Source organism: Aristolochia californica, unplaced genomic scaffold (genome assembly GCF_029961685.1).
Source record: "Aristolochia californica isolate CCGP_79_NKW_82.1479 unplaced genomic scaffold, dmAriCali1.0.hap1 SCAF_3, whole genome shotgun sequence".
NCBI classification, from domain to species: Eukaryota; Viridiplantae; Streptophyta; class Magnoliopsida; order Piperales; family Aristolochiaceae; genus Aristolochia; species Aristolochia californica.
Window position 1 is genome coordinate 6248245 of NW_027181992.1, and position 25198 is coordinate 6273442.

Here is a 25198-nt window from a genome sequence, read left to right on the forward strand (position 1 = left end):
AGACAGCCTAAGGCCTAAGAATTGCTCTCACATGCCAACTAGCTATTGCTCTGCACATGTAAACAAGTGAGCTCAGTGCACCTTGTGGATTCACTCGAACCTGCAAAATTCACAAGAGTTTCAATTTCACAAACCAAAACTAGACAAATAGCTCAAAATGAGACCCAAATATTCAGATTCATTTTACAAATAACATGAAGACACTCATGTGTAAGAAAAAAACATTATCACCTTCATAAAAAATATTTTTGTCAAGGAGAGGTAAAACATTTTTCTCATTACAACTTTAAACAGATTAGAGCATAATGGTGTACTTGTACTCACAATCATCAGCAGCATTGTTTTATCACAAGCTTGCAGTCATTCACTCACTTCACTTTATGTCACAAAATTGTTTTCCTGGTCTAACAAGCATATAATAGTAAACCTCTTGATTGACCACTGATGATACAGCTGAATAATCCAGAGTAGACATGCAGTTCTAAACATGTGCAATCAGGACCCACCAACGGAAGGTTCTCATCCTTCATATAAAATAAAAAAAAAGGGAAGGTTCTCATCCTGGGCTTAAATCATTCCAGAATTCTAGGACATGGGGCAACTACAGGGCGCACAAGTCCCAGATCTATCTTAGTTGTCCAAATACTAGTATATTGACAAGGGTTAATCCAATGGCTCCCATAAGTGATGAGATCAGATTGACAGAAAAACAAGATCATGTTTTTTTTTATGAAAGCAAGATCCAAATATACTTACGACTTGGATATTCAAATGATTACCATCAAAGGAAATTTTGACATAAAAATTTTAAAGGGCAGATGCAAATTTGAGTAGAGAAATAAGTGCCTCATGTTCTCTTATTTTCAAGCAGATATTGTTTTCATCATTTTCATGTTAACTCTAAAAACAAATATAGAATTTAAAACTTGAACAATGCGCACCTTAGCCTATCTCATGTTTATATGAGAAGGAAACAGAGATGCATGTAATCAGAAGCTTGCTGATTTAATATCTAGAGATTGAATAGAGATACCAACACATTTTTTTTATCTTTCAATATCAATAGCTATTTATAGATGTATACTGGTAGATTACACAAAAATACATACCATTGCACAGAGACCATGGAATGCATCTTCCTTTTCAATATCATCACGAATCCTACACGAAAGATTAAGAAATCAAAGAATGTACGGAGTAGGACCTTTCAAAAGAAATCTAAAATGCAGCAAACAAATCAGAACTAGAAACTATTTATATTTTTTATAACTAGAAAGTATTTACGTTAAACTGCATCAAGAAGCAAATCAATCACAGAACAAGTCAAGCAATTATCCAATCAAAACAACTCTACTATCCCTACCATTAAACAAATCTCAAATGGGATCGAATGACTTCAAAAAATAACTTCTTTTAGCAATCCCAAAATAAAGTGACGAGCAGATAAGGAAAATAAAAGAACATTCTATTCAAGGTTGAAGGGGGGATTGTAGGTTCAACAACCTTTCATCCAACAACCTAAGACTCTTACCACCAAGTAACTCATACCAACCGAAGAACTCTCTTTTTTGAACGTTAACTAATCATCTTTTGAAAAAACAATGATTAACACATGCTACACACCATTAACCTGGTGCATATTGAACCCAAGACCTGAGGCCATTGAGCCAAAGGTCCATAGTTATCCAATGATAACATCTACAAACCCCGGAATCAAGTTTATTTGGGATAAACATACAGCAGCCAAACATCTCCTCAAAGGTAGTCTTTTTTAATAACAAGCAATTACTTATGAAAACAAAATATTTATAAACATTCAACTGGCAATGGGAACAACTTTATCTTACATGCATAAAGCAGAACACCAAGACTGCATGAAATGATCCATATGTGGTGATACAAGTTCTGGACAAACCCAGCCAAGCCTCCCAATCGTGATGGCGCTGTTCTCTATAAGTGACTTGTGCAGACTCTGGCCAACATCAGTAAACAAAACTTTGGACTTTTTAATGAAAAATCTGAAACAATCACACTGTAAATAGAAGGGGGAAAACGGAAATAGAAAAGACAACTCACCTCTGCACTTTGAAGGATCGGAACAAGGCATGAGATAACTGTTAACACAATAGGAGAAACATCTTGGTGAACCTGAATGCAAAAGTTAAAAAAATAAAATAAAAAGAGTCAACCAAACAGCACAAGAGATCAACTCCATAATAAGAAAGACTAAGAGAAAAAACACAAGTACTGACCTTAACTGCCAATTCCCCAATTGCCCAACAAGCATTATTTGCCACAGAGACAGCTTCTTTTATCTCCGTAGAATGCTGCGCAGAGGAATGCCACTGGCATGACCAACAAGGCAACCACCAATACAGTTAAGAGGTTTTGAATGCTTGAATCAGATTTGCTTACCAGTTGTTTGGCTGCAATATTTAGAAATTCAGGCAGTCGTGAATGCAAGTGTACAGGACAAACCTGAATGGAAATCATCAGAGAGACACACCTTATACCCATACAAAAAGGATCATTTATCCAATAAGAAATAAAAGTTCTTAAAAATTTACATTCAAAAATAATTCTTAAAAAAACCAATAAGAATCAGAAAAAACATTCACAAAAAATGATTAAAAAGTTGAATCTCATCAGTAATGTAATTTTCTTCTCAATATTATCTTTTTCGTATTGTAACAAAAAAATAAGTAGAATCAACTACAAATGTGGCAATTGACATTAACATATCGCCTCTTAAAAGCCAAACAAAATACAAAGCAATCCATAATACTTTCTCCTTTTTTTAAGATGAAACCCCTTAAAAAACCTTCACCTTAACGAGACTCGAACCTAATACCACAGGCTTCAAAATCACTCAAGCAACCATTGAGCTAAATACCCAATCAACAGATGTTCCATTCAAAGTTAAGAAAACCTACTACCTAGAAACATGTTCCGTTATATTTTAAATTATCTATATATTAGTTGTATTAGGTTGCATTATGTCAAAACTGCTCTTTGTATATGCCTTCTTTTAGCGGGTTCTCACCCATCCAAAGCACTTCAATGAAATTCTCACCTTTCTGGGATAAATTTTTTTGACTGTTGATTACATAGACTCAAACTACTTCCTATTCCCTGGTGAGTCATGAATCCAAGACATCATGCTAAAAACGTCCCAACTGGCAAGTATAACCCCTTGAAAAATGGATCCTAGACGCTAAAAATAAAAATGTGGGTCCAATGTATTACACTAAAGACCCAAAACAAATAATGTAGAAGTACAACACTCTTCCAGCACATGTTCACCTCTGCTGGTTATAAACATCTGAAAAGAACCCCAAGACATCATTCTCTTATTCTGACACCGACAGCATTCTCTTATTCTGACACCGTTTCAACAATTCCATTTCTTCTCCTGCCTTCTTCACAGAGTGAAACAAATCGGGGCAATTTCACACAATTCATTTGAGTCAAGACTGATGTAGAGTTGGATTACCCATTCACAAATAATCCAAATACAAGGATCCAATCAAGCATGATAATCTTCATCCCAAAATGAATGAAAAGGGCTCACCAATGTTGAATTCCATTTTCATCTAATATGTGACAAATTTCCAACTCACCCTAGCAAGGTCCCCAAGCAGAGCAAGTGCACTTTGCCGTATGTCAGCAGCATCATCCAGACAGCATTGCAAGAGCAGGTCCCTCAGATCACTTGGTGCAACCTATCATAACAAGATTAATAACCAGATCAGGGTTAGCAGCATAAGTATTTAAATTTGCGTAAAGTAATACCATGAACCACAGCATATGAGAAAAGTACCAGTCTCTCTATCCCACTACCAAGACCTTCTGCAAGTCCAGAGAGCAGATCCAAACTGCAGACAATGAATTCTTTATCATACTGAACTCCAGCAGAAATAGGATCCACCTGCATAGAGAGAAACGGTTACCACGTGAACAATATAATCAGAAAAAGACCAATAAAAAAAAGTATCAGAAAAGAGACTTATTTTGAATAATTATCTCTTTCTGTTCATAGTTACATAATATGTTAATCCATAAGCATCGCAAAAATAAAAAATCTGAATGCAAATAGCTCATTGTGCTCACAACCCGAACCAGAATAACCTACCCATTCTTTCATTTGAAAAATTCATGTGTTGTGATGGTAACAATAAAAAATTAAATAACAATTAAAACAGTGTTGGGATGGGTTTAAGCCTTGGAAGCAAAAACCTGAACCAACTAATATACTTGTTACACTTAAAAAAAACAAAAAGCAAAATCAGGAAGCAGGCTTTGTGGGACTTGAATCAACCTCACTGTGTCAAACCCATAGGGCTTGTCATTTTGATATTAACCATGGTGCAATAAATTCAATACGACCTTAAAATGATAATGGGTTTTAGTTGATTGACAAGTTTACAAATGCAAAGTTATAAGAGGATTTTGAAATGGTCGGCCTGCGACATGTTTTTGAATTGAAGAACAAGTAGCGCTTTTCATCATGATACTAGGGTAATAAGGATTGAGTCAACGAGTAGCATCCCATGCATAGACAGTCTCAAGCACCTTTGCCAACAGCTGGGTACGGATAAGATTGATGCACCTCAGGAAAACAGGTTCAGCAAACTGAGCAAATCCAGGACCTAAGGCCTGAAACAACACAATTTTAATTACTAAACCGAGCACTTACATCATCATAAATATTTAAAAGATCAAATATTTTGGTGCTCTATGAGCATTAGTGGTAAAAGAAACAATCAGTTTATATGAGAAAGCTGATCAAGAGGCATAAAGAATTTTCACCACTGCAGCGCAATGGAGTCTTGAAGAACTCATGACACCACATTATCCATTTGTGGTGACCATTAGATATGGAAGATTGTGACAGGTTCAAGGGAAAGCCCACACTGCTCTAAAGCCCTTTGTCTAAAGCCAAATGAATTTTATCAAAAAGAAGAACAGAGATAAAAGTAATGTCAAACCTTCACAGGAGGACAAAGGCAAGAAGAGGGGAAGTATGGAGGCTTGAGAAAGAAAAGTAGAACCAAACCACAACAACACCAAAAGGGTCATTTTACCGAGCAGCCCCTCACGAGCAAGAGAATGAGCCAACAAGTTGGATAAACTAATGGTGTATAAACAAAAAACTATCATACATCTCAGCATTCTCCTTATCTAAGAAAAGGTTACATGAAGAAAAGACATAAAGAACTTTTAATCATGCGACCAACTTCTTAATCTCTGATAAAATCATGGAGGAAGACTGCTTCCTTTCCCTCTCTTTCTTCATGATTATTTTGTACTCCTAACACATAATAAATTCCAGCATAACCATGCATTCATTGAAGAAGACAATAGAAATTTTGTTGTGTGCTCGCTGCAATAAAACATCAACTTTCTCAAAAAGAATAAAGACAATAAAAATAATCAACAGCACAAAAATACAATAGGAAATGGTGAGAGGTTTTGATCGAAAGAAAAAACAATCATATGAAAGCAGTGCTATCAGACCCAGCCAAGCCATTGACCCAGGTGTGGCCAGGTCAGATTCAACTGGATCAACCGAAAAAAAACAAAAATGGTGTTTGAACCAGAAGTGCAACCAGCAACGACATTAGATACAAGAAAATAAGAAAAAAAATTAAGAAATCAAAAACAAAAATAAAGAGGAGGGACCTCAACGTGCATGTAGTGGAGGAAAATGCGAAGGGAAGGGATGGCCCCACTTCCCACTGCTCTGTTTCAGGGTTAGAGTAGGAAAGAGGTTAGGAGAAAGGCATGCCATCAGATCAGTTCATGTGGCTCTGTGTAGTTGAATCACTCAAACTGTCCAATTCAAATGGTTTTACCCCCACACCGGTTTTTTTTTTTTTTTTTTTTTACTTTCAGACTCACAGAAGGGACAGGATACCAGATGGGTCACGAGTATGATCAAACTCGGATAAGACTGTAATAAAGTAACTTTAAAAAATCCCTGAATTTATTACTTTATGAAAGGTAAACAACAAATTAATCTCGGATATACCTGTGCTATAGATGTAAAGCACTCAAGCAATGAAAAGAGATCCTTGTCCGAATTTGAGAGAATCTCGGATATACCTGTGCTATAGATGTAAAGCACTCAAGCAATGAAAAGAGATCCTTGTCAGAATTTGAGAGTTGTTGCCACTTTGCAATGAGAGGAGGCATCAAGATGTCAAGATATTTGGGCTGCAAATTATCAGAATGGGTATAAGTATCCAGAGCTCGATGCTAAATTACATGAAATTTCAAAAAAACAAATGTTGATCTTATAAGAAAGGAACAAAAAAAAGATGCTAACGAATATTACTGCCACACTGCACTCCCATCATGTGACCAAAACGAAAAAGAAACAAATTTTCCGAAATAACATGCAATGGAGAAGGTAAGGTACCTCATTAAGCTCTCCACCAACTGCATCTGCCAGAGTACCAATAGCATCATACACAATGCGGAGATTCCTCTTCTGAGAGCAAAAAATGTGCCAAAGATGAATACAAGAAATGGCTGAGAAATGACACAGCCAAAAACTAAGTTGACAAAAAAGACCTGGTATCTCCCAAAGGCACACAAGAGATGTTGCAAAATAATTTCTAGCCTTGGAGCCAATTCTTCTGCAGCCTCCTGTAATGAAAACAAAAGAATGAATGCTCCAAGAGGTAAAGCTAAGGAAATAACAATCAAGTCATTAGTGAATTAGACAAAAGAACCTCTTCAAGTGTAGCAAATGCAGAACATGCAGCTTCCTGGACTCGCTTGTTTGTGTCAAGTATTCTACGAAGGAGTCCCATAAGAATTTTATCAAATTGCTCATGACCTTTAGGATCATCAATGGCCTACACGAGAGATTAACAGTATCATAACAGAAATCCAATGTACATAATCTGTAGGATAAAGATTAGAGTTACACCTCAACTACAAACTTGCTGTAGCGTGAAATTGTCCAACAAGTGATGCTCCGTATGAGAGGGAACTTATCGTCCAAAAGAGGAATAAGAAATGCAACAATCTGTATATACACAACAGTACTCTTGCCCATCAAACAATTTGCAAGGAAAAGTGATGATACAACAAAGCTACAAAGAAGAAGAGAAAAATAATGATCTTACTACGACAAAGAAATCACACATTAGCAGCTTAAGCTAACTAGCAAAAAGAAGCAGGAGTAACTTTTTAGTTTATGATTATATATATATCCAGCACCATATTAAAAACCACCATGTACAATTCTATTCTTTAGTCTTTTACTATATGTTCAACCATAATTTCCAATACTAGGAAGAGGAGAAAACAGGTTTAGGAATCCAGTTGCAAGACATTACCACAGGCAAATGAGGGTACAGGCCCTTTATACAACCTTCTCCCACTGCCCCAAATGCTAAAACAGCTGCTTCCCTCTCCTTCCAAGCATCATCTCCGGATTTAGCCAACTGGCTCTGTACAAATCAAAACACACATAACTTTTAATTTGGAGAAAAATCAATAAAACACAACAAGATTTGAGTATCACATGTAACATGGAGAAAAAAAATTCTGAAAATTTATACGATCAATACTCCACATCTACCAGACAAGAAGTTAACTTGACAAATCAAACCAATACATCAAGAGCCTTCAGAAACAGAAACTTGTAATAAACCTAAAGTAATTAAATATTTACCTGAAGTAAAGGCACTAAATTTGGAAGAATCTCATCTCCAAATACATTTGACAGGAGATCCAGGGCAGCTGCACTACATTTCCTTAAATTCCATACATTGATAATATCATCATCCTGAACAATTAACGAACAATTAAAATTGACAAAAACTATTATAATGTGCAAAAGAAACTAAAAGTTATATCAACTGTAGACAAGTGAGCTCACATCTTCTTCGGTATTATCAGTTCCATGAAACCGAGACGCATGAAACCTAGGTTTAATATCCTGTAGCAGAATCGGTAAAACCTCAGAAGAAGCTCCAAGTTGAGCATATGCTTAGAGAGAGCCCTTCAATTTCCCTAAAACATGACTTCAGATACCTCCTTGTTCATCTAAAACAAAGTTGAAGGTGATAGCAACATTTTCCCTGACTTTTTCTACCAAAATGAATACATATATATGATTATGGAGTATTAATTACCTAAACAATCATTTCAAAAAAATTACCTAAACAAGAAATTTTACTTGGATAAAGTTCTTGGGCTTCCCAAGAAGGAACAATCTATCCAGATGAATGCCCAAGAGGGTCAACAATTATTGAAGAAACTGAGTGAACTGGAACCATACAAACAAAAATAAAAATAAAAATAAAAGAAGAAAAGCAAGAGAGTGAAACCTGATCCCGATCTGGAAAAGATTCATCTTCCTGCAGGCATGTGCTGAAATGTGAGGTGATTATGCCTTGGAGTTTTTGAAAGCATTCTAAAGACCATCCGTAATTAGTCACAAAATATTAGAAGAAGTCTACCTCAGCATCAACAAGAGACTCATCATCGTCACCATAAACCATGTTGGACAACAGAACCTACAAAAGTGAAAATGGCAGATAATACTGGTACCCATAGAACATAGTGGGAAAACATGGTGCATTGAATCAGATACGATGTGCTGATTCAGGTGGCTTAGACCAGTAAATGGAGCACGTTTATTGAACATTGACTCCGCATCAATATTACAAGTATTAAAGGAAAACTCTGAGAATAGACCAATAATTTATTAAGAAACATGTTCCACTGAAGAATCTCATATTAGGAGACCCCTGACCTTGAAAGATACACAAAATCATGAAACACAGTCAAATCTTTATTATTTAATATACACACTTAAGCGAATAGAAATTGTTGCAAACATCATTTTAGGGTATCTCCTCCAAAAAAAAAAAAAATGTAAACATTTTGAAAGCAGAAAATTGAGTAAATTTCAGTGAATGCAAAAAAGTTGGGAAGTTGAGTAATTATGCCAAAACACCTCTAAGCATGATTCCTTTCCTACAAACTATAACAAAAACTTATTGACAGGTGGAATAGCTTTTGGTTCAATGGCTACAAGGGACGTTCATAAGCATAAGATATTTCGATATTCCCAGTTTCACTGTCATGATGCCATATAGCTGGCTTTTTTCTTAAACAATAATAAAATTTTCCAAGCCAAAAAGGTGAAAAAATTTCATGTACTTTAGTTCACCTTTCAATCTATTTCAATTGTTGGGTAACGAGATTTGATAAAAATGTTGCAAAATAAAAATCTAAGAAATCACTGACAGCACATGGAGTTCTTCTGCATTTGCCACCATCACTACAAGGACAACAGTTTCTCTTCTGAATCCAATTACTCTCTCTTCTTCTTCTGGTCTACATGTTAACTGACACGTCACTCTGATTGACTTTCACACAAGAGACCTCAAAGTAACATAATCTGGCCTAAACCTACATTATATCCATCTCAAAACATGTTGGTTATCTTTCTTAATAATAGTACAGGGAAGAGAAATCTTCAAAGATGAAGACAAGACCAAGTTTGTTTGTTTACATAATATGTTGGCATGGTTTTTCCAAACAGGAAAAGATGAAATTCAGGTTGACCCACCAAGCTATCATCAAATTAGATATAAGTCATATATAGGGGTGGTATCGAACTGAGCCGGTTCCCGAGTAGCTTGAGCTTGGCTCAATTCTGGCCCGGTTCGGTTTGAGTTATCTCAATCTCGAATAGAATTCGAGATCAGAATCAGGCTCAAGCAATCACTAGTTCAATTCATAAGCTCGTGAGCCGGCCAATTACTTAACCAGGCTTCGGAGTTCGGTAACCTTCGGGGATTCAGGGCTCGGGAAAATCGGGACTTTGGATGTTCGCCTCACCTATTCGCGATGAGAAGTTTGTTCGGCCGAGTTTCTCCGATCTTTACCAAGTTTAAACAAAGAAAGAATTGGACTAAAATTTGTTTCTTTAGGAAAGTGCAGGTTATTTATTCGATTTCATCCTCTATTTCTATGATGTTCTTCCTCAATCTCTTCAATCCTGGTCGCACAATCGATTTTTGTAAATGATTTTGGGCGTCGCCAAAGGAAGTGATGACACAGACTTGAGGTAAGCTAATCTGCCCCACCCTTTTCTCTCTCGTGTTGGCTTCTGTTCTGTGATTGATTGTATTGAAATCCTGTATATGTTTCTAGGGGTGGCATCGAGTCGAGCCAAACTCGAATGTGCATATCATCAAACTAGGTTTGATGTAAATGTTTTGAATTCGAGCTCAAGCAAAGCCCAATAATTTTAACCAAGTTCGAGCTCTCGCTCGAGCTCTAATCTACATTTAAAATTTTGAATAAAAAACATAATAAATAATCTGTATATAAATTTATGCAAAAAATTTACTTAAAACTGGACATAACCTCTACATAAAATTGTCTATACACTCTGCATAAAATTGTTCATAAACACAAGATAATATTATGCAAAAAATTTATTCAATAATCAAAAACAAAATTTAAATGAAATATCAATATTAATTTATAATCACCCAAATAAAAAATATAGCTCCAATATAAATTTATAAACTCTTAGTTCTTTCTCTTCGTGCTAGAAAACAATATACTAAGTCCCCGTTCACATGAGCAAAATCTCAACCTATGAAAAAAGCAAAAATAAAATAAAACTTATTATTGTTTGATAAAAAAAATACCTTCTACTACTAATTACTTAATGTAGTGAAAAATATTAAAATTATCAAGATGAAAAATCAAGTAACTGATAGCATTATCTCCACAATCTTCTTCTTAGGCTGTAAACATTAAACAAAAATGTAATAAATAAAACCAAAAAAATTACTCAAAAATATCATAATAAATAATTATTCAACAATATATCAGCTTTTGATTTTTCTTGACATCGTGAAGAGCCAAAACCCAATCACCGCCACAAATCAAAGCTTGAACTGTATTTAGTGCCAAGGAATAACAATATAGGTCTATTACTCTACCACCAGTACTAAATGTAGACTCTAAAGCTACTGTAGATATGGGAATTACAAGGATGTCTATTGTCATCTTAAATAATACCCAAAATTTCAAATTATTCAATTTCCGCCATTCTAAAACATCAAAATCATATTATGAATTTTCCTCACATATATACACACCATGATAATTTTCCAATTAAGACTTTGGTGAATTGACTACTTCCACTTGTTTCAATAAGTCATTAACTTTGACCAACCTAAGATTCAAAAAGTGCGGACGGCCTATAAAATGGGCTAAAACTCTTCAAGCAAAAGATGGAGGGCATTCTCTATGTTCAAGGAGATTCAAAAGTAATTATCAATTGGTGTACGAAGCCTTCAAAACCTCCTTGGCGGCATTGGGAGTTATGTGAAGATATATGTATTTTAATTTCCCAAATACACTGTAAGAGGAATCACATTCCAAGATCTACTAATTATTTAGCTGACATTCAAGCTAAACAGGGTGTTTCCCTCCAACAGCTTGTTGTGGAGGAAGGCCACTTTAGCTAGGTATGGATTCTCCCTTTTTTGCAATATATTCACACCTTTCCTTCAAAAAAAACTTTGACCAACCTGAACTTGATAAAGAATGTGACCAACAACTTGTGGAAACACACGTAGAGTTAATTGAAGCAATCCTTTCATTACTAATCTCCACATTATATATGGATACATATTCATCATAAATCACACATAAGGTCCGTCAATCTAAGTTTATATTCATTAGAGCTTCCTCCTCAGAATATATCTCTAGAAAACATATTTCAATCAATCTTAATTTGACCCTTGAATCAAAAAATGAAGCAACAACCATCAACAAATTGCATTCACCCTAATACTTCTCAAATTTTCTTTCATTTTTAATTTTTTGAGTAAAAAGGTGTATATTTCAAAGAAGATAAGGGAAAGAGTACAATACCTGGCTAAAACGGACCTTTCTCCACAACAAGATGTGGGAAGGAAACGCCAAATTTAGCCTGAATATCTGCTAGATGATTAGCAGATCTAAGAATGTATTTCCAATTACATTGCAATTGAGAAAATAAATTACAGATATCATCAAATAGATCCCAATGCCACCAAGGAGGTTTAGAGGACTTCTCACACCAGTTGATAACGACTTTTGAATCTACTTCAATGCAAAGAGGGCCCACCAGCCGTTGTTTGAAAAGTTTTAAACCATTATACAACCCACAAAGCTCAGCAATAGTTGAGTCAGATACTCCAATCGGCCCAACATAGGAAAAAATAAGATTTCCATTTTCGCCATGGATGATCCCTCCAAATCCGGCAAGCCCAAGGCAGCCAAAAGTGTTTTCGCCAAAATTTAATTTGAAATGTCCCATCGAAGGTGGGGACCAAGTTTCTATAACCAAGGGGCGGGATGGGTAAGACATTTCAGCTCCAAGTCGCCAATTTCCACGAATGTTGGAGCCCTTTAAATTTTGAAATTCTTTCCACATGAGTATCCACGAGGAAACTTGTCCCCCAATTCTAGTAATCAGAATGTTTCTCGAAAGAGATTTTCTGTTAAATTTTCGGTCATTTCTTTCTTTCCATAAAGCCCAAATGATATGACCAACACAACATGAGATAAGTAATTTTTCGAGCGTAGGAAGTCGTGCACTAGTAACAATTGTCCAAATGAAAATGTTTTCTTTCATTCTACTAACCAGTGTCCAAATGAAAACGTTTTCATTTGTATAATGAAAATTCAAAACTTCTTTTACCCGAAATACCTCACTAAGGTACAAATTAGAAGTAGGGTAGTCACTCCTAAAAATTATATTAGTGACTACGTTAAAAACTTCTAGAATCTCACACACCATTTCAACTTTTTTCCCATTTATCAAGACTTGGCAAACAATCATAAGTTAGTTCTCTATCTTGAAATCTAGGAAATGCATTTTTGAATTTTAATGCAGAAGACAATATATCATAAGTAGAGTTCCAACGAGTTGTATAACCTTTTTGCACCTAGTTGTAGTTGTTGCACAATTTAAAAAAAAGTGCGAAGTCTAGCCTCAAATAGATTTATGAATTTGACACTCCTATGCACTTTCTCAATGATATCTTTAATTTCATCAAGATCATCTTGGACTAATAAGTTCAAAATATGAGCACAACAATGCACATGAAATAACTTTCCACCACAAACCTATTTCCTATTACTTGAAAAATCACCTTTCAAAACTCTCAGACAAACATCATTATATACAGCATTATCAACTAAGATATTAAATACTTTATTTTTTATTTCCCAATGTTTCAAACACTTGTAAATAGCATCTGCTATGTGAACACCACAAAGAGGAGAAGAAACATGCACAAAACTCAAGACTCGTTTTTGAAGCTTCCAATTACTATCAATAAAATGCCCAGTAATAATCATGTATTCAGTCTTTTGATTTTGGGACTTCCAAATATTTGTGGTAAGACTAATCTTTGTTAATCTCTATTAATAAAGTTTTCAATATTTTTTTCTTTGCATCGTATACCACCATTTACTCCTTAATGGTCTTACAGGATATTTTTTCATAATTCACATTTGCCATCTTTATAACAAAATTAAATCCCTCTTCTTCTAGTATCATGAATGGATGCCCATGCATAAGAATTCAATGAACAATGAGCACTCTCATTCTAGTTTGATCATATTTGCCTTTAAAATCCATAAAAGGAAGGTCAAATGGATTTTGATCAACATTAAACTCCACTGGTTGAAAGTTTATGGTTTTTGTTTTCTCATTGCTACTTTTCTACTAGGACAACGTTTCAAAAATCGACTCATATGTGTGGTCATTCCACTATTAATAATACTCAAATTGGTTTTACGATGAACACATTGAACCTTTTTTGTACCATCTATAAGAGAGACTTCTACAAATTCCAACCACACCAAAGACTTTTTTTGTCTTTTTGAATTTTATTCTGTCACTTTCGTCATCGACACCCAATATCTGTTACAAAATTTCTTTAAGTCTTTTTTGTCTTTTTGAGAAAGATGTCATTGAAATCTTGCATATGTTTCTACCTGGAATAAGCCACCAGTCTTCTTTTGAGACGATATTTGTTCATATGACATCTTGAAAATTCCATTCTTTATGTCATATATAAAGCAGATCTATCCTAGTTTCAAGAACGGTTTATCTCATTGCCAGGGTGCATGTTTCTCATCGAAGAAGAGCTGGTTTCTATGCCAGAAAGGAGGAAGATGCGAGAAAAAAGAAAGAAAAAGAATGAGATCTCTATTCTTCCTCGCTCCCACGTCCACCGCCTCTCGAAAGGCATTGGAGTGAGTTAGCTGCCTCCTCTCACCCGATGAAGAATTTCTCTTTTCTAACTGAGTTTTAACCAGGACTCAAACCATACCTCAAGGAGAGAGTCATGAAAAAACTTCTCCGAGAGACATGGTTATAAAGGGTGCATCCCCTTTTCTTTCTTGGTCGGACCAACCCCTTAAGAATGCCCTAGTCCTTTGAATCCCATTATTATCCATTTTAACTTTTTTTAAAATCATAACGAGGCAAAATAGAATAATTCAATTCATGGGAGAGAGAACACTTCTTTGAATCTAATTTAATTCAGACTGCATATTAAATGTTGACCGCATATTCTCACTTTGTCTCACTCTCCCTATATAATTTACATATTAGAAACTCTTTCTATCTCCTCTCTCATCTATGTGTCTATATTTATTTGTTAATCTTTATTTTTTTTGGATTTATCTTTGCAGTTTGTATTGATTTTTTTTCTTTATGTTTTTTATTTGTAATTTTTTTTTGTAAAAGTAAGAATGTTAACACCTCTTGATCAATTGACATCAGTAGTTAACATTAGTTCTCGTGTGGCCATAGATAATGACTCAACTCCACCAGAGTCATATCTCCCTAGAACTACTAATGTAACTGACGTGAGCCTAGATGAAGGTATCCTAAATGAGGAAGAAGGTGACTCTATCCAGAGTTCAAAAAGACATAAACGTTCTAGTGTGTCGTAGGAATTCCAAGAAGTTTCACTTATATATGGTATAAAAAAGGCTCAATGTGTTCATTGTAAAACCAATTCGAGTATTATTAGTAGTGGAGTGACCACACATATGAGTTGACATTTGAAACATTGTCCTAGTAAAAAAGTGGCAATGAGAAAACAAAGAACTATAAACTTTCAACCGATGGGGTCTAATGTTGATCAAAGTCCATCTAACCTTCATTTTATGGATTTTGGAGGCAAATATGAATAGGCTAGAATGAGAGTGCTCATTTTTCATTGGATTTTTATGCATAAGCATCCATTCGCGATAGTAGAAGAAGAGGGATTTAATTTTGTTATGAAGATGGCAAATGTGAATTATGAAAAATATCATGTAAGACCATTAACAAATAAATAGAGGTGTACGAGGCAAAGAAAAAAAATATTGAAAACTTTATTAAAAGATATTAACAAGATTAGCCTTACCACATATCTTTGGAAGTCCCAAAATCAAAAGATTGAATACAAGGTTATTACTGGGCATTTTATTAATAGTAATTGGAAGCTACAAAAACGAGTCTTGAGTTTTGTGCATATTCCTCCTCATCGTGGTGTTCACATAGCAGATGTTATTTACAAGTGTTTGAAAGATTGGGAAATCAAAAATAAAATATTTAGTATCTCAGTTGATAATGTTGCATATAATGATGTTTCTCTGAGAGTTTTTAAAGATGATTTTTCAAGAAATAAGAAATTGGTTTGTGGTGGATAGTTATTTCATGTGTGTTGTTGTACTCATATTCTGAACTTATTAGTTCAAGATGCTCTTAATGAAATTAAAGATATCATTGAAAATGTGCGTGAGAGTGTCAAATTCATAAATCTGTCTGAGGCTAGACTTCGCACTTTTTTTGAAATTGTGCATCAACTACAACAAGGTGCAAATGTTGTCCAACTCGTTAGAACCCCACTCATGACATATTGTCTTCTGCATTAAAATTCAAAGATGCATTTCCTAGATTTAAAGATAGATAACCAACTTATAATTGTTTGCCAAGCCTTGATAAATGGGAAAAAGTTGAAATGGTGTGTGGGACTCTAGAAATTTTTAATGTAGTCACTAATATAATTTCTAGGAGTGACTACCCTACTACTAATTTGTACCTTAGTGAGGTAATTCAGGTAAAAGAAGGTTTGAATTTTCAATCTACAAATGAAAAAGTTTTCATTGGGACAATGGTTAGTAGAATGAAAGAAAATTTTGAGAGAAATATTGTGGTGAATGCAATTTGTTAATGGTTGTTGCTTCACTTTTGGATCCAAGGGTCAAATTAAGATATTTTCTAGAGATATAATCTAAGGAGGAAGCTACAATGAATACAAACTTAGATCGACAGACCCTATGTGAGATTTATAATAAATATGTATTCACATATAATGTGGATATTAGTAATGAAGAGATTGCTTTAATTAACTCTACGGGTGTTTACAAGAGTCGTAGGTCACATTTTTCATCATGTTCAAGTTGGTCAAAGTTAATGACTTATTAAAACAAATGGAAGTAGTGAATTCACCAAAGTCATAATTGGAAAATTATCATGAAGGTGTGTATATTTGTGAGAAAACTTCACAATATGATTTTGATGTTTTAGAATGGTAGACAGTAAATAATTTGAAATCTCGAGTATTATCTAAGATGGCAACAGATATCCTTGTAATTCCTTATAGAGTCTACTTTCGGTACAAGTGGTAGAGTAATAGACCCATATCGCTCTTCCTTAGCACCAAATACAATTCAAGCTTTGATTTGTTGCAATAATTGGGTTTTGGCTCTTCACGATGTCAAGAAAAATCAAAAGGTGAACTGATTTTGAATAATTATTTATTATGATATTTTTTAGTAAAATTTTTAGTTTTATTTATTAAATTTTTGTTTGATGATTACAACGTAAGAAGAAGACAGTGGAGATAATGCTTCCAATTACTTGATTTTTCATTTTTTTCTCATCTTGGCAATTTTAATATTTTTTACTTCATTAAGTAATTAGTAGTGGAAGAATATTTTTTTATCAGACAATAATAAGTTGTACTCTTTTGTTTTTGTCATAGTTGGGGATTTTGCTCATCCAAACGAGGACTTAATATATTGTTTTCTAGCACGAAGAGAATGAGCTAGAGTTTATAAATTTATACTAGATTTATAGTTTTTATTTGGGTGAGTGTAAATTGATATTGATATTGATATTTCATTTAATTTTTTTTGTTTGAATATTGTATAAAGTTTATGCATAATATTATACAGTTTTATGAACAATTTTATGCAATGTATAGGCAATTTTATGCAAGGTTTATGTACATAGGTCATGCTCAATTTTATGTAGATACCCAATTTTATGTAGAGATTATGCCTAATTTTTTAAGTAAAATTTATGCATAATTTTATATACAGATTATTTGACATGTATTTTAAGCAAAGTTTTAAATGTAGGTTGGAGCTCGAACTTGGCTTTAGCTTGAGCTCGAACTAAAATTATTGGGCTCTAGCTTGAGCTCGAACTAAAATTATTGGGCTTGAGCTCGATTCCAATTTTATGCTCGAGCTCGATGTATTTAAATTAAGCCCAATTCGAACATATGCAACTTCGAGTTCGGCTCGACTTGATGCCAACCCTAGGACTCACATATAAATAGGCTGAGTGGATCCAATTTGGCTGAATCTTGCATACATACAATTCATATATAAACTCATACCGAATCGGAACCAATCCAAGCCATCTCTAGAAAACCATGACCCAACTAAATCATAGATTTTGAAACTTATCTAGGAGCTAAAGGAAGCCCAACCAAACCCCAAAACAAAATACGGAACAACACAAACAATAAAAACACTACAATTAAGTGCAAATCTTGAACTAGCAGCACTACCGCCTCTAGAACACCCCCCCCCCCCCCCCCCCCCCCCCACACACACACACACACACCACAATGCACACTCTCTCCCGTTGCCCCAGTCTGGTCCGCCCCACCATTCAAAACCATCAGGTTCCACCAATGCGTGTAGTGATAGATACATATTTTCATAATTGTGTTTCACATGTCAGCAGTAAAAGTCATGCATCCCTCCTTTACTGAGCAAGGACTGGCAGCTACTTACAATGACATCTATTGTATAATGGAAATGATTCACTTCAGGAACAAGGATGTGCATACCTGAATTAGACGTGGCAAGAACTCTCTCAATCTATCAGGACGCAGCTGCTCAGATTCACAATAAGTAGTCCTGCCACCATAATTGAAAAGATCAATGAAGGTACTCAAGGGATAAACAAAGATAAACTATCATATGGATATTTAACCACTTCATCTGATGCAACCTATAATCCTTGCAATAGAAATGACGTATCACATGAAAGTATATTTCAGCAAACCAAGCTGCAACATATATTCACCATAATTCTTACGGACATATTTCTATTGTGGCAGAATGGAAGAAAAAATATGTTCACAATGGTAAAATTCAATTGTCAAGGCCACAAGCTTTTCCTTGTTCCTCTCCTTAAATATTACAAGTGCCCCACCACTGTACATTTCTAGTAAAAACTTAAGCCTTTTGATGTGAAACAGATCAGAAATGAACTTTTTCTACACTTCTTATTGTTAATGACACCTTGGACGGGCAGGTCACATGTACAAGATGCATATTCTGACAATTTCAACATTTACATGCATAACAAGAACCCATTGTCACTATGATGCTGTTAAAATGAATGCACCTGTTAGAAACTTTCTTTCCTATTACAGCAAAAAAAGATTCAGTAAAAAAGAGAAAGAAGGATAATTAGGGCCTCAGTACAAAAGAGAAAGAAGAATAATTAGGGAATGCACCTACCAAAATTCACAAGCTTCTAGTGCAACTTCATCATCAGCATCCTTATTGGCTTGAAGCAAGTATTCAATTACATTTCCTAAATGGGGCTATGGCAAGAAAAAAAATTAAGAATAAAAGAAATAATACAAGATTAATAACAAGGGCATCATAAAATTAACCACATTTAAAGAACTAATAAACACGCACAAGACAAAAGAGACACCCACCTCCAATACAGAAGGACAAACTTCCATCAGCTGAACCAACGCAGTGCAAACCTTTTAAGGCAAACACAGAAAGATAACAGAAGAAGAAGACATTAGACATGCTCATAAAAAATGGAAAAAGATAACTACTTGGTGAATTTACTCTTGACTGCAAAATATTTCACTGTGTTGAATTTTAGGGTGAACTTGAATTTATTGATTGTTTTAAACTGAGGATGTTGGTGTTTTATTTATAATAGAGAAAACAACTAGAATTAAAGCAAAAATAAACTACCCATATCCTAATTACACTCAAAATAGAATCACAATTGAACAACTATTATATAAATAGCGAACTCATAGAACTAAAAGACTTCTTCTGTGAGACTTTGTATGAGACTCGTGTAAGATTCCAGTATATTAATTATTTCACAGTGAAACTTTTTTACTACGAGAGTCACATAAGATTCCACCACATTTATTTCTTCAACTCACCAGCTGAAAATTATTCAATCCTAAAGAAAGACCAACCACATTAATACCTGCAAAATTACTGACTTAAGAAATGACCGACTAAAAATGAAAAACATAATGCGAAAAAAAAATCATTCTCACCAATCGTGCACTTGAAATATGAGAAGTGTTAGCAAGAATAATCCCACATAAACAAGTATTAAGAAAGATCCTATAGTTATTAGTTGGAAAATACAGTCCTAAATTAGATAGTCATTTAGGATGGATCTGGACCCTACTTCATCCTGGTACCAAAGCAACACCTTTGCTCTATTGGGCCCAATCTATGCCCTTTGTAGTTAGTACCCATTTGTATTGTCCACATCTCAGGCGCATTGTTAGGAGTCATAGTGGAAATAATCCCACATAGAAAAGTGCCAAGAAAGATCTTATAGTTATTGGTTGGGAAATGGCTTTGTTACTTATCTAGTCATTTGAGGATGGATCTGCACCCAATTTAAACAAAAATAATGTGTTACAATATTCTACAATAAATTCAAAGATGGCAATTAACCAGCAAGGATATCAATAATCTTAAACATCTTTTTTTTTAAATGATGTATATATTAACAGAGAAAATTACAAAGGACAAAAGAGCAAATCCCTAACAACAAGAAACAGAAGGGTTGCTCCCATCTTGGCAAGCACATTTGCTGCCGAGTTTGTAGATCTCGGAATGTGAGACCAAATACAAGAAAATTGTGTTAGGAGTCATAGTGAAAATAATCCCACATAGAAAAGTGCCAAGAAAGATCTTATAATTATTAGTTGGGAAATGGCTTTGTTACTTATCTAGTCATTTTAGGATGGATCTGCACCCAATTTTAACAAGAATAATGTGTTACAATATCCTACAATAAATTCAAAGATGGCAACTAACCAGTAAGGATGTCAATAATCTTAAACATCTTTTTTTTTAAATGATGTATATATTAACAGAGAAAATTACAAAGGACAAAAGAACAAATCCCTAACAACAAGAAACTGAAGGGTTGCTCCCATCTTGGCAAGCACATCTGCTGCCGAGTTTGCAGATCTTGGAATGTGAGACCAAATACAAGAAAATTGTGTTAGGAGTCATACTGAAAATTATCCCACATAGAAAAGTGCCAAGAAAGATCTTATAGTTATTAGTTGGGAAATGGCTTTGTTACTTATCTAGTCATTTTAGGATGGATCTGCACCCAATTTTAACAAGAATAATGTGTTACAATATCCTACAATAAATTCAAAGATGGCAACTAACCAGCAAGGATGTCAATAATCTTAAATCTTTTTTTTTTAAATGATATATATATTAACAGAGAAAATTACAAAGGACAAAGGAGCAAATCCCTAACAACAAGACATCTGCTGCCGAGTTTGCAGATCTCGGAATGTGAGACCAAATACAAGAAAATTGAGAGGCAATTTCAAGAATCTCCTAAAAAGAATCCCAATGGCGCCACAGGGGTGAGGATTCATATTCGCACCAACAAATTACCACCTTTGAGTCTCCTTCCCAACCAATAATCTTAAACATCCTATAATCAATTCAGCTTTTCCCAATGTATCCAAACAAAAGAAGAACGATTCTCCAAATTTATTTTCTTTAGTTTTCTCTTGTTGACTGATAATTGTACAAGCTACATCCTATAACTTCTAAAGGTAGGGATTAGACTTGGGGTGGCTTCGAACCGAGCCGGCTCGAGTTCGGCTCAGTGCCGGCTCGGTTCGGCTCGGTATCTCTCGAGCTCGAGTCAAGCTCGAGATCCGAAATCGACTCGTTTAAATTAACGAGCCGAACTCGACCAAAGCCAGATTCGGCTCGACGACTCGCGAGCCAGCTCGTTAATTTAATGAGCGACGGATTCAGGGAGATTTGGGAAATTTTCAGCAGTTTGCCATCTCCCGAATTTTTTTTTTCGGTCTCTCTCCCGTGCTCTCGCTCTCTTGGTCTCCTCTTTCCCTTCTCTCTTCTTCCTCCGAAATTTTTTTCTCCCTCTCTCAGCCTCCATCTCCCTTCTCCCTCTCGCCGCCGATGCCCCTTCCGCCGCCGCCGCACCTAATCCTTCCCCCTGCGCATCGCCTTCTCTGCCTCTCATCGTCGTCAACGTCGACTCCTGTAGCGTCGCCCTCGCCTCGTCGTACCCCAGCTAGAGCAGCTGCTCTGAACCCTCTCCCGAAGTCGTCACCCCCCTACTACCGTCTATTGTCGCCGTCAGATCAGCCGACTACCGCTCTCTCCGAAACGGCACAGAACCCCCCCCCCCCCCTTGATACGTAAGTTGTTCCCCCTCGATGCTCCGTCCCGCACAACGTGCGAACTCGCACGTGCAGTTCACGTGCAATTTTTTTATAAAAAATAAAAAACAAAAAAACTTGCAAATCCTATTCTCAGCCTGTTTTTCCTCTGGTCGATGCACTTTTGTCAACCCTAACCGCCTCTAGTACAGCTTTTCCTCCGGACGATGCGACAATACGTAAAAATAATGTGTTAAAGTTAGCATTTGATCAAATTTTCCTGTTTATTTATTTATTTTTTATAATTAATCATGTGCACAGTTAATTGGCTCACGTAATTATTGTAATAATGTACAATAAACTGCAATCATTAAATAATATAATATCTAATTTAATTAATTAATATATTAATTTATTTTAATTATACATTAAATTGCTTATTCGTGTTGTAATCATGTTTGTTTTACCTAATTTTGGGTTTAAGTATTATGTTTTAATTAAGTATACTATTATAAGTTACTTATTTTCTTTTTTTTATATTTTTCTCATTTTGGGACACTCACACTGAAAACTGTTTTCCAGTGTACATGAACTTGTCCACACTAATACCAAGTTTGAAATTGAATTTCATGTAGATGAATGAAATGAATTTGACGTAGGAGATGAAGATGAACTTCAAATTTTAAGTTTGTTGACTAACCCCCCCTTATAATTCTCATATCCTCAGTAGTTTCAAAGTCTACATTTAGTAATAGACTCATATCGTTCTTCCTTGGCACCAAATACAGTTCAAGCTTTGATTTGTAGCAGTGATTGGGTTCGGGCTCTTCACGGTGTAAAGAAAAATCAAAAGGTGAATTTATTTGATTAATTATTTATTATGATATTTTTTAGTAATTTTTTAGTTTTATTTATTAAAATTTTGTTTTATGATTACTGCTTAAGAAGAAGAGTGTAGAGATAATGCTACCAGCTACATGATTTTTCATGTTTTTCTCATCATGGTAATTTTAATATTTTTAACGACATTAAGTAACTAGTAGTGGAAGAGTATTTTTTTATCTAACAATAACTAATTTTATTTTTTTGTTTTTGTCATAGGTGGAGATTTTGCTCATGCAAGGACGTACATTATTTTCTAGCATGAAGAGAAACAACTATAGTTTGTAAATTTATAATAGATTTATAGTTTTTATTTGCGTGATTGTAAATTGATAGTGATATTTCATTTAATTTTGTTGTGTTTGATTATTGTATGGAGTTTATTAGTAATGCTATGCAGTGTATGGAGTGTTTAGACTATTTTATGGAGTGTTTATGGAATGTATAGACAATTTTATGGAGTGTTTATGCAGGCATTATGTATATAGATTATGCCCAATTTTAAGTAGAGGTCATACCGAATTTTATATAGGTATTATATACATAGATTATGCTCAATTTTAAGTAAAGGTCATACCCAATCTTATACATGTATTATATATATAGGTTATGCCCAATTTTATGTAAAATGTATGCATAATTTTATATACAATTTATTTGATATATATTTTTTGAAAAGTTTTAAATGTATTTTGAAGCTCGAGCTCGGCTCGAACTCGGTTAAAATTTTTGGGCTTGAGCTCGATAACAATTTTAGGCTCGAGACGAGGCGAGGCTCGAAGCTCGGCTCGAACATAGGCAAGTTCGGGCTCGGCTCGGCTCGGCTCGATGCCACCCCTAGATTAGACAAGAACACAGGATCCCTATCAGCTTCTGCTTATCAAAAGCACAAAGAACTCTTACCTCAATCCTGTGTAGACCTATATCCAAAAAAGATCGATATTGGAATTTGGATTTATTTTTTTGTGGGGTGTATGTGTGTGTGTGTGTGGAGAGAGGGGAGGATTTTGGATATACTTATTGAAGAATTACATATCATTATTCAAATATCATCATTTTCAGCGTAAATCATAATAGTAGCTTTTAAGAAAAACATAAATCATAATAGTTGCCAAAAACAAATAAGAATGATTTTCTTTATCAGCAATAATAATACTTTTTAAATAAAAACACTTACAGACATAAAAGAAAAAAATCAAATTTTCAAATAATAGTTTTCTAATTAATTAAATATTGTCAATAAATTGTAAGAACATTTTTTTTTTAAATAAGGTGTGAATATATATTGCAAGATGAGGAGAGTATACATACCTAGCTAAGAAGGCCTTCCTCCACAAATAAATTGTAAGAACATTAAAGATAAGAAAACTGGAAACAAAGTAAAGAGCGAAAACTAAAGAGAAACTAAAGATAAAATTTCTTTTTTTTTTTTTTGAAATGGAAAGATAAGAATACTAAAAAGAACTTCTACCCCAAATGTGCACTTTTGAAATAACCAATAAAGCTTAAAAGAAGAAATAAAAAAGTTTATTATTGTCCATACAAGAGTCAATCGAACTACAAAGAGACATGAGTAAAATAAAATAGAATGTACATTACAAAAATCAAGAGTTGTAGATCTTATCTCCAATTTTGATCCTCTTATTTGATCTCCCCGAACAATATGGCAATAATTCTTCAGTCAAACCAACTCAACTAGAAAGTTTTTATTGCTAGCCACCATATGACATTTGACAAGAAAGCTTTGGTTGATGCTGCATTTGACGACTCAAGGAGGTATGACAGAGCAGCAAATTTTCTATTTATTGCTAGCTCTATAACAAAATTTTATTAGAACTTCGAGGGGATCTCTAAGAGTGGCAAAAAGGTCAAACCAATGACTGAATTTGAATAATTAGATCTCCTTATTTGGGTGGCAAGTTGACTTATTGTTGACCACTATATGACATCTATTGAGAAAACTTTGACCTTTTGTTGTGATTAACAACTCAAGGAGGCAGAATGTCAATTGTTTTCCTTTTGTTCTATGCATTATGAAAGATCTACAAAATTTCTCTCTACCAAGGGTCTCATTTCCAAGAGAGCTAAGCCCTATTTATATAAGATGAGTGAGGTGGTTGAACCATCCCTTTTTTCTCTTCAACTTGAATTTTTAATATTTTTACCTTCTCTAAATTCATAAGATTGTGTCACGTGTCACTCCATGGAGGGATTAAAATGTGTGTGCATTATGGCCCCAGGTGCCATGTACTTGTCTTCCCATTACAAGTGACATGTGTCCATACCATGTCTTTGTCTTCCCATTACAAGTGACATGTATCTATACCATGTCTTTGTCTTCCCATTAAAAGTGACATGTGCCACTCCCAAAGGATATTGTGTTTGTGCCATGTACTTGTCTTCTCATTACGAGTGACATGCCTCAATCCCAAATAATCATGTGTCTCACTCCGAAAGGATCCAGTGTGTCACTTCCAAAGGATCTTGTGTGTCACTTAGGATGTGACACGTGAACGGTAGAACACTTT

General features: G+C 34.7%; 1 protein-coding gene across 2 annotated transcripts in view; it reads right to left on the minus strand.

The window, feature by feature from the left end:
- LOC137958739 (transportin-1-like) overlaps nt 1-25198 on the minus strand; it is a 35074-nt gene that overhangs the window by 1060 nt on the left and 8816 nt on the right. Inside the window, exons 6-27 of one of the 2 annotated variants that reach the window (XM_068805839.1) lie at nt 19074-19124; nt 18868-18953; nt 18189-18258; nt 8478-8534; nt 8346-8375; nt 7895-7954; nt 7688-7801; nt 7350-7463; nt 6938-7036; nt 6738-6863; nt 6577-6651; nt 6422-6493; nt 6106-6216; nt 4573-4656; nt 3821-3928; nt 3621-3722; nt 2416-2478; nt 2253-2327; nt 2077-2148; nt 1848-1972; nt 1110-1161; nt 32-100 (exon numbers count right to left, since the gene is read on the minus strand). In XM_068805839.1, the coding sequence (XP_068661940.1) occupies nt 32-100; nt 1110-1161; nt 1848-1972; nt 2077-2148; nt 2253-2327; nt 2416-2478; nt 3621-3722; nt 3821-3928; nt 4573-4656; nt 6106-6216; nt 6422-6493; nt 6577-6651; nt 6738-6863; nt 6938-7036; nt 7350-7463; nt 7688-7801; nt 7895-7954; nt 8346-8375; nt 8478-8534; nt 18189-18258; nt 18868-18953; nt 19074-19124 (1815 nt within the window). Of the gene's footprint in view, nt 1-31; nt 101-1109; nt 1162-1847; nt 1973-2076; nt 2149-2252; nt 2346-2415; nt 2479-3620; nt 3723-3820; nt 3929-4572; nt 4657-6105; nt 6217-6421; nt 6494-6576; nt 6652-6737; nt 6864-6937; nt 7037-7349; nt 7464-7687; nt 7802-7894; nt 7955-8345; nt 8376-8477; nt 8535-18188; nt 18259-18867; nt 18954-19073; nt 19125-25198 lie in introns of both variants that reach the window. The other variant, XM_068805840.1, reaches the window with a different exon arrangement.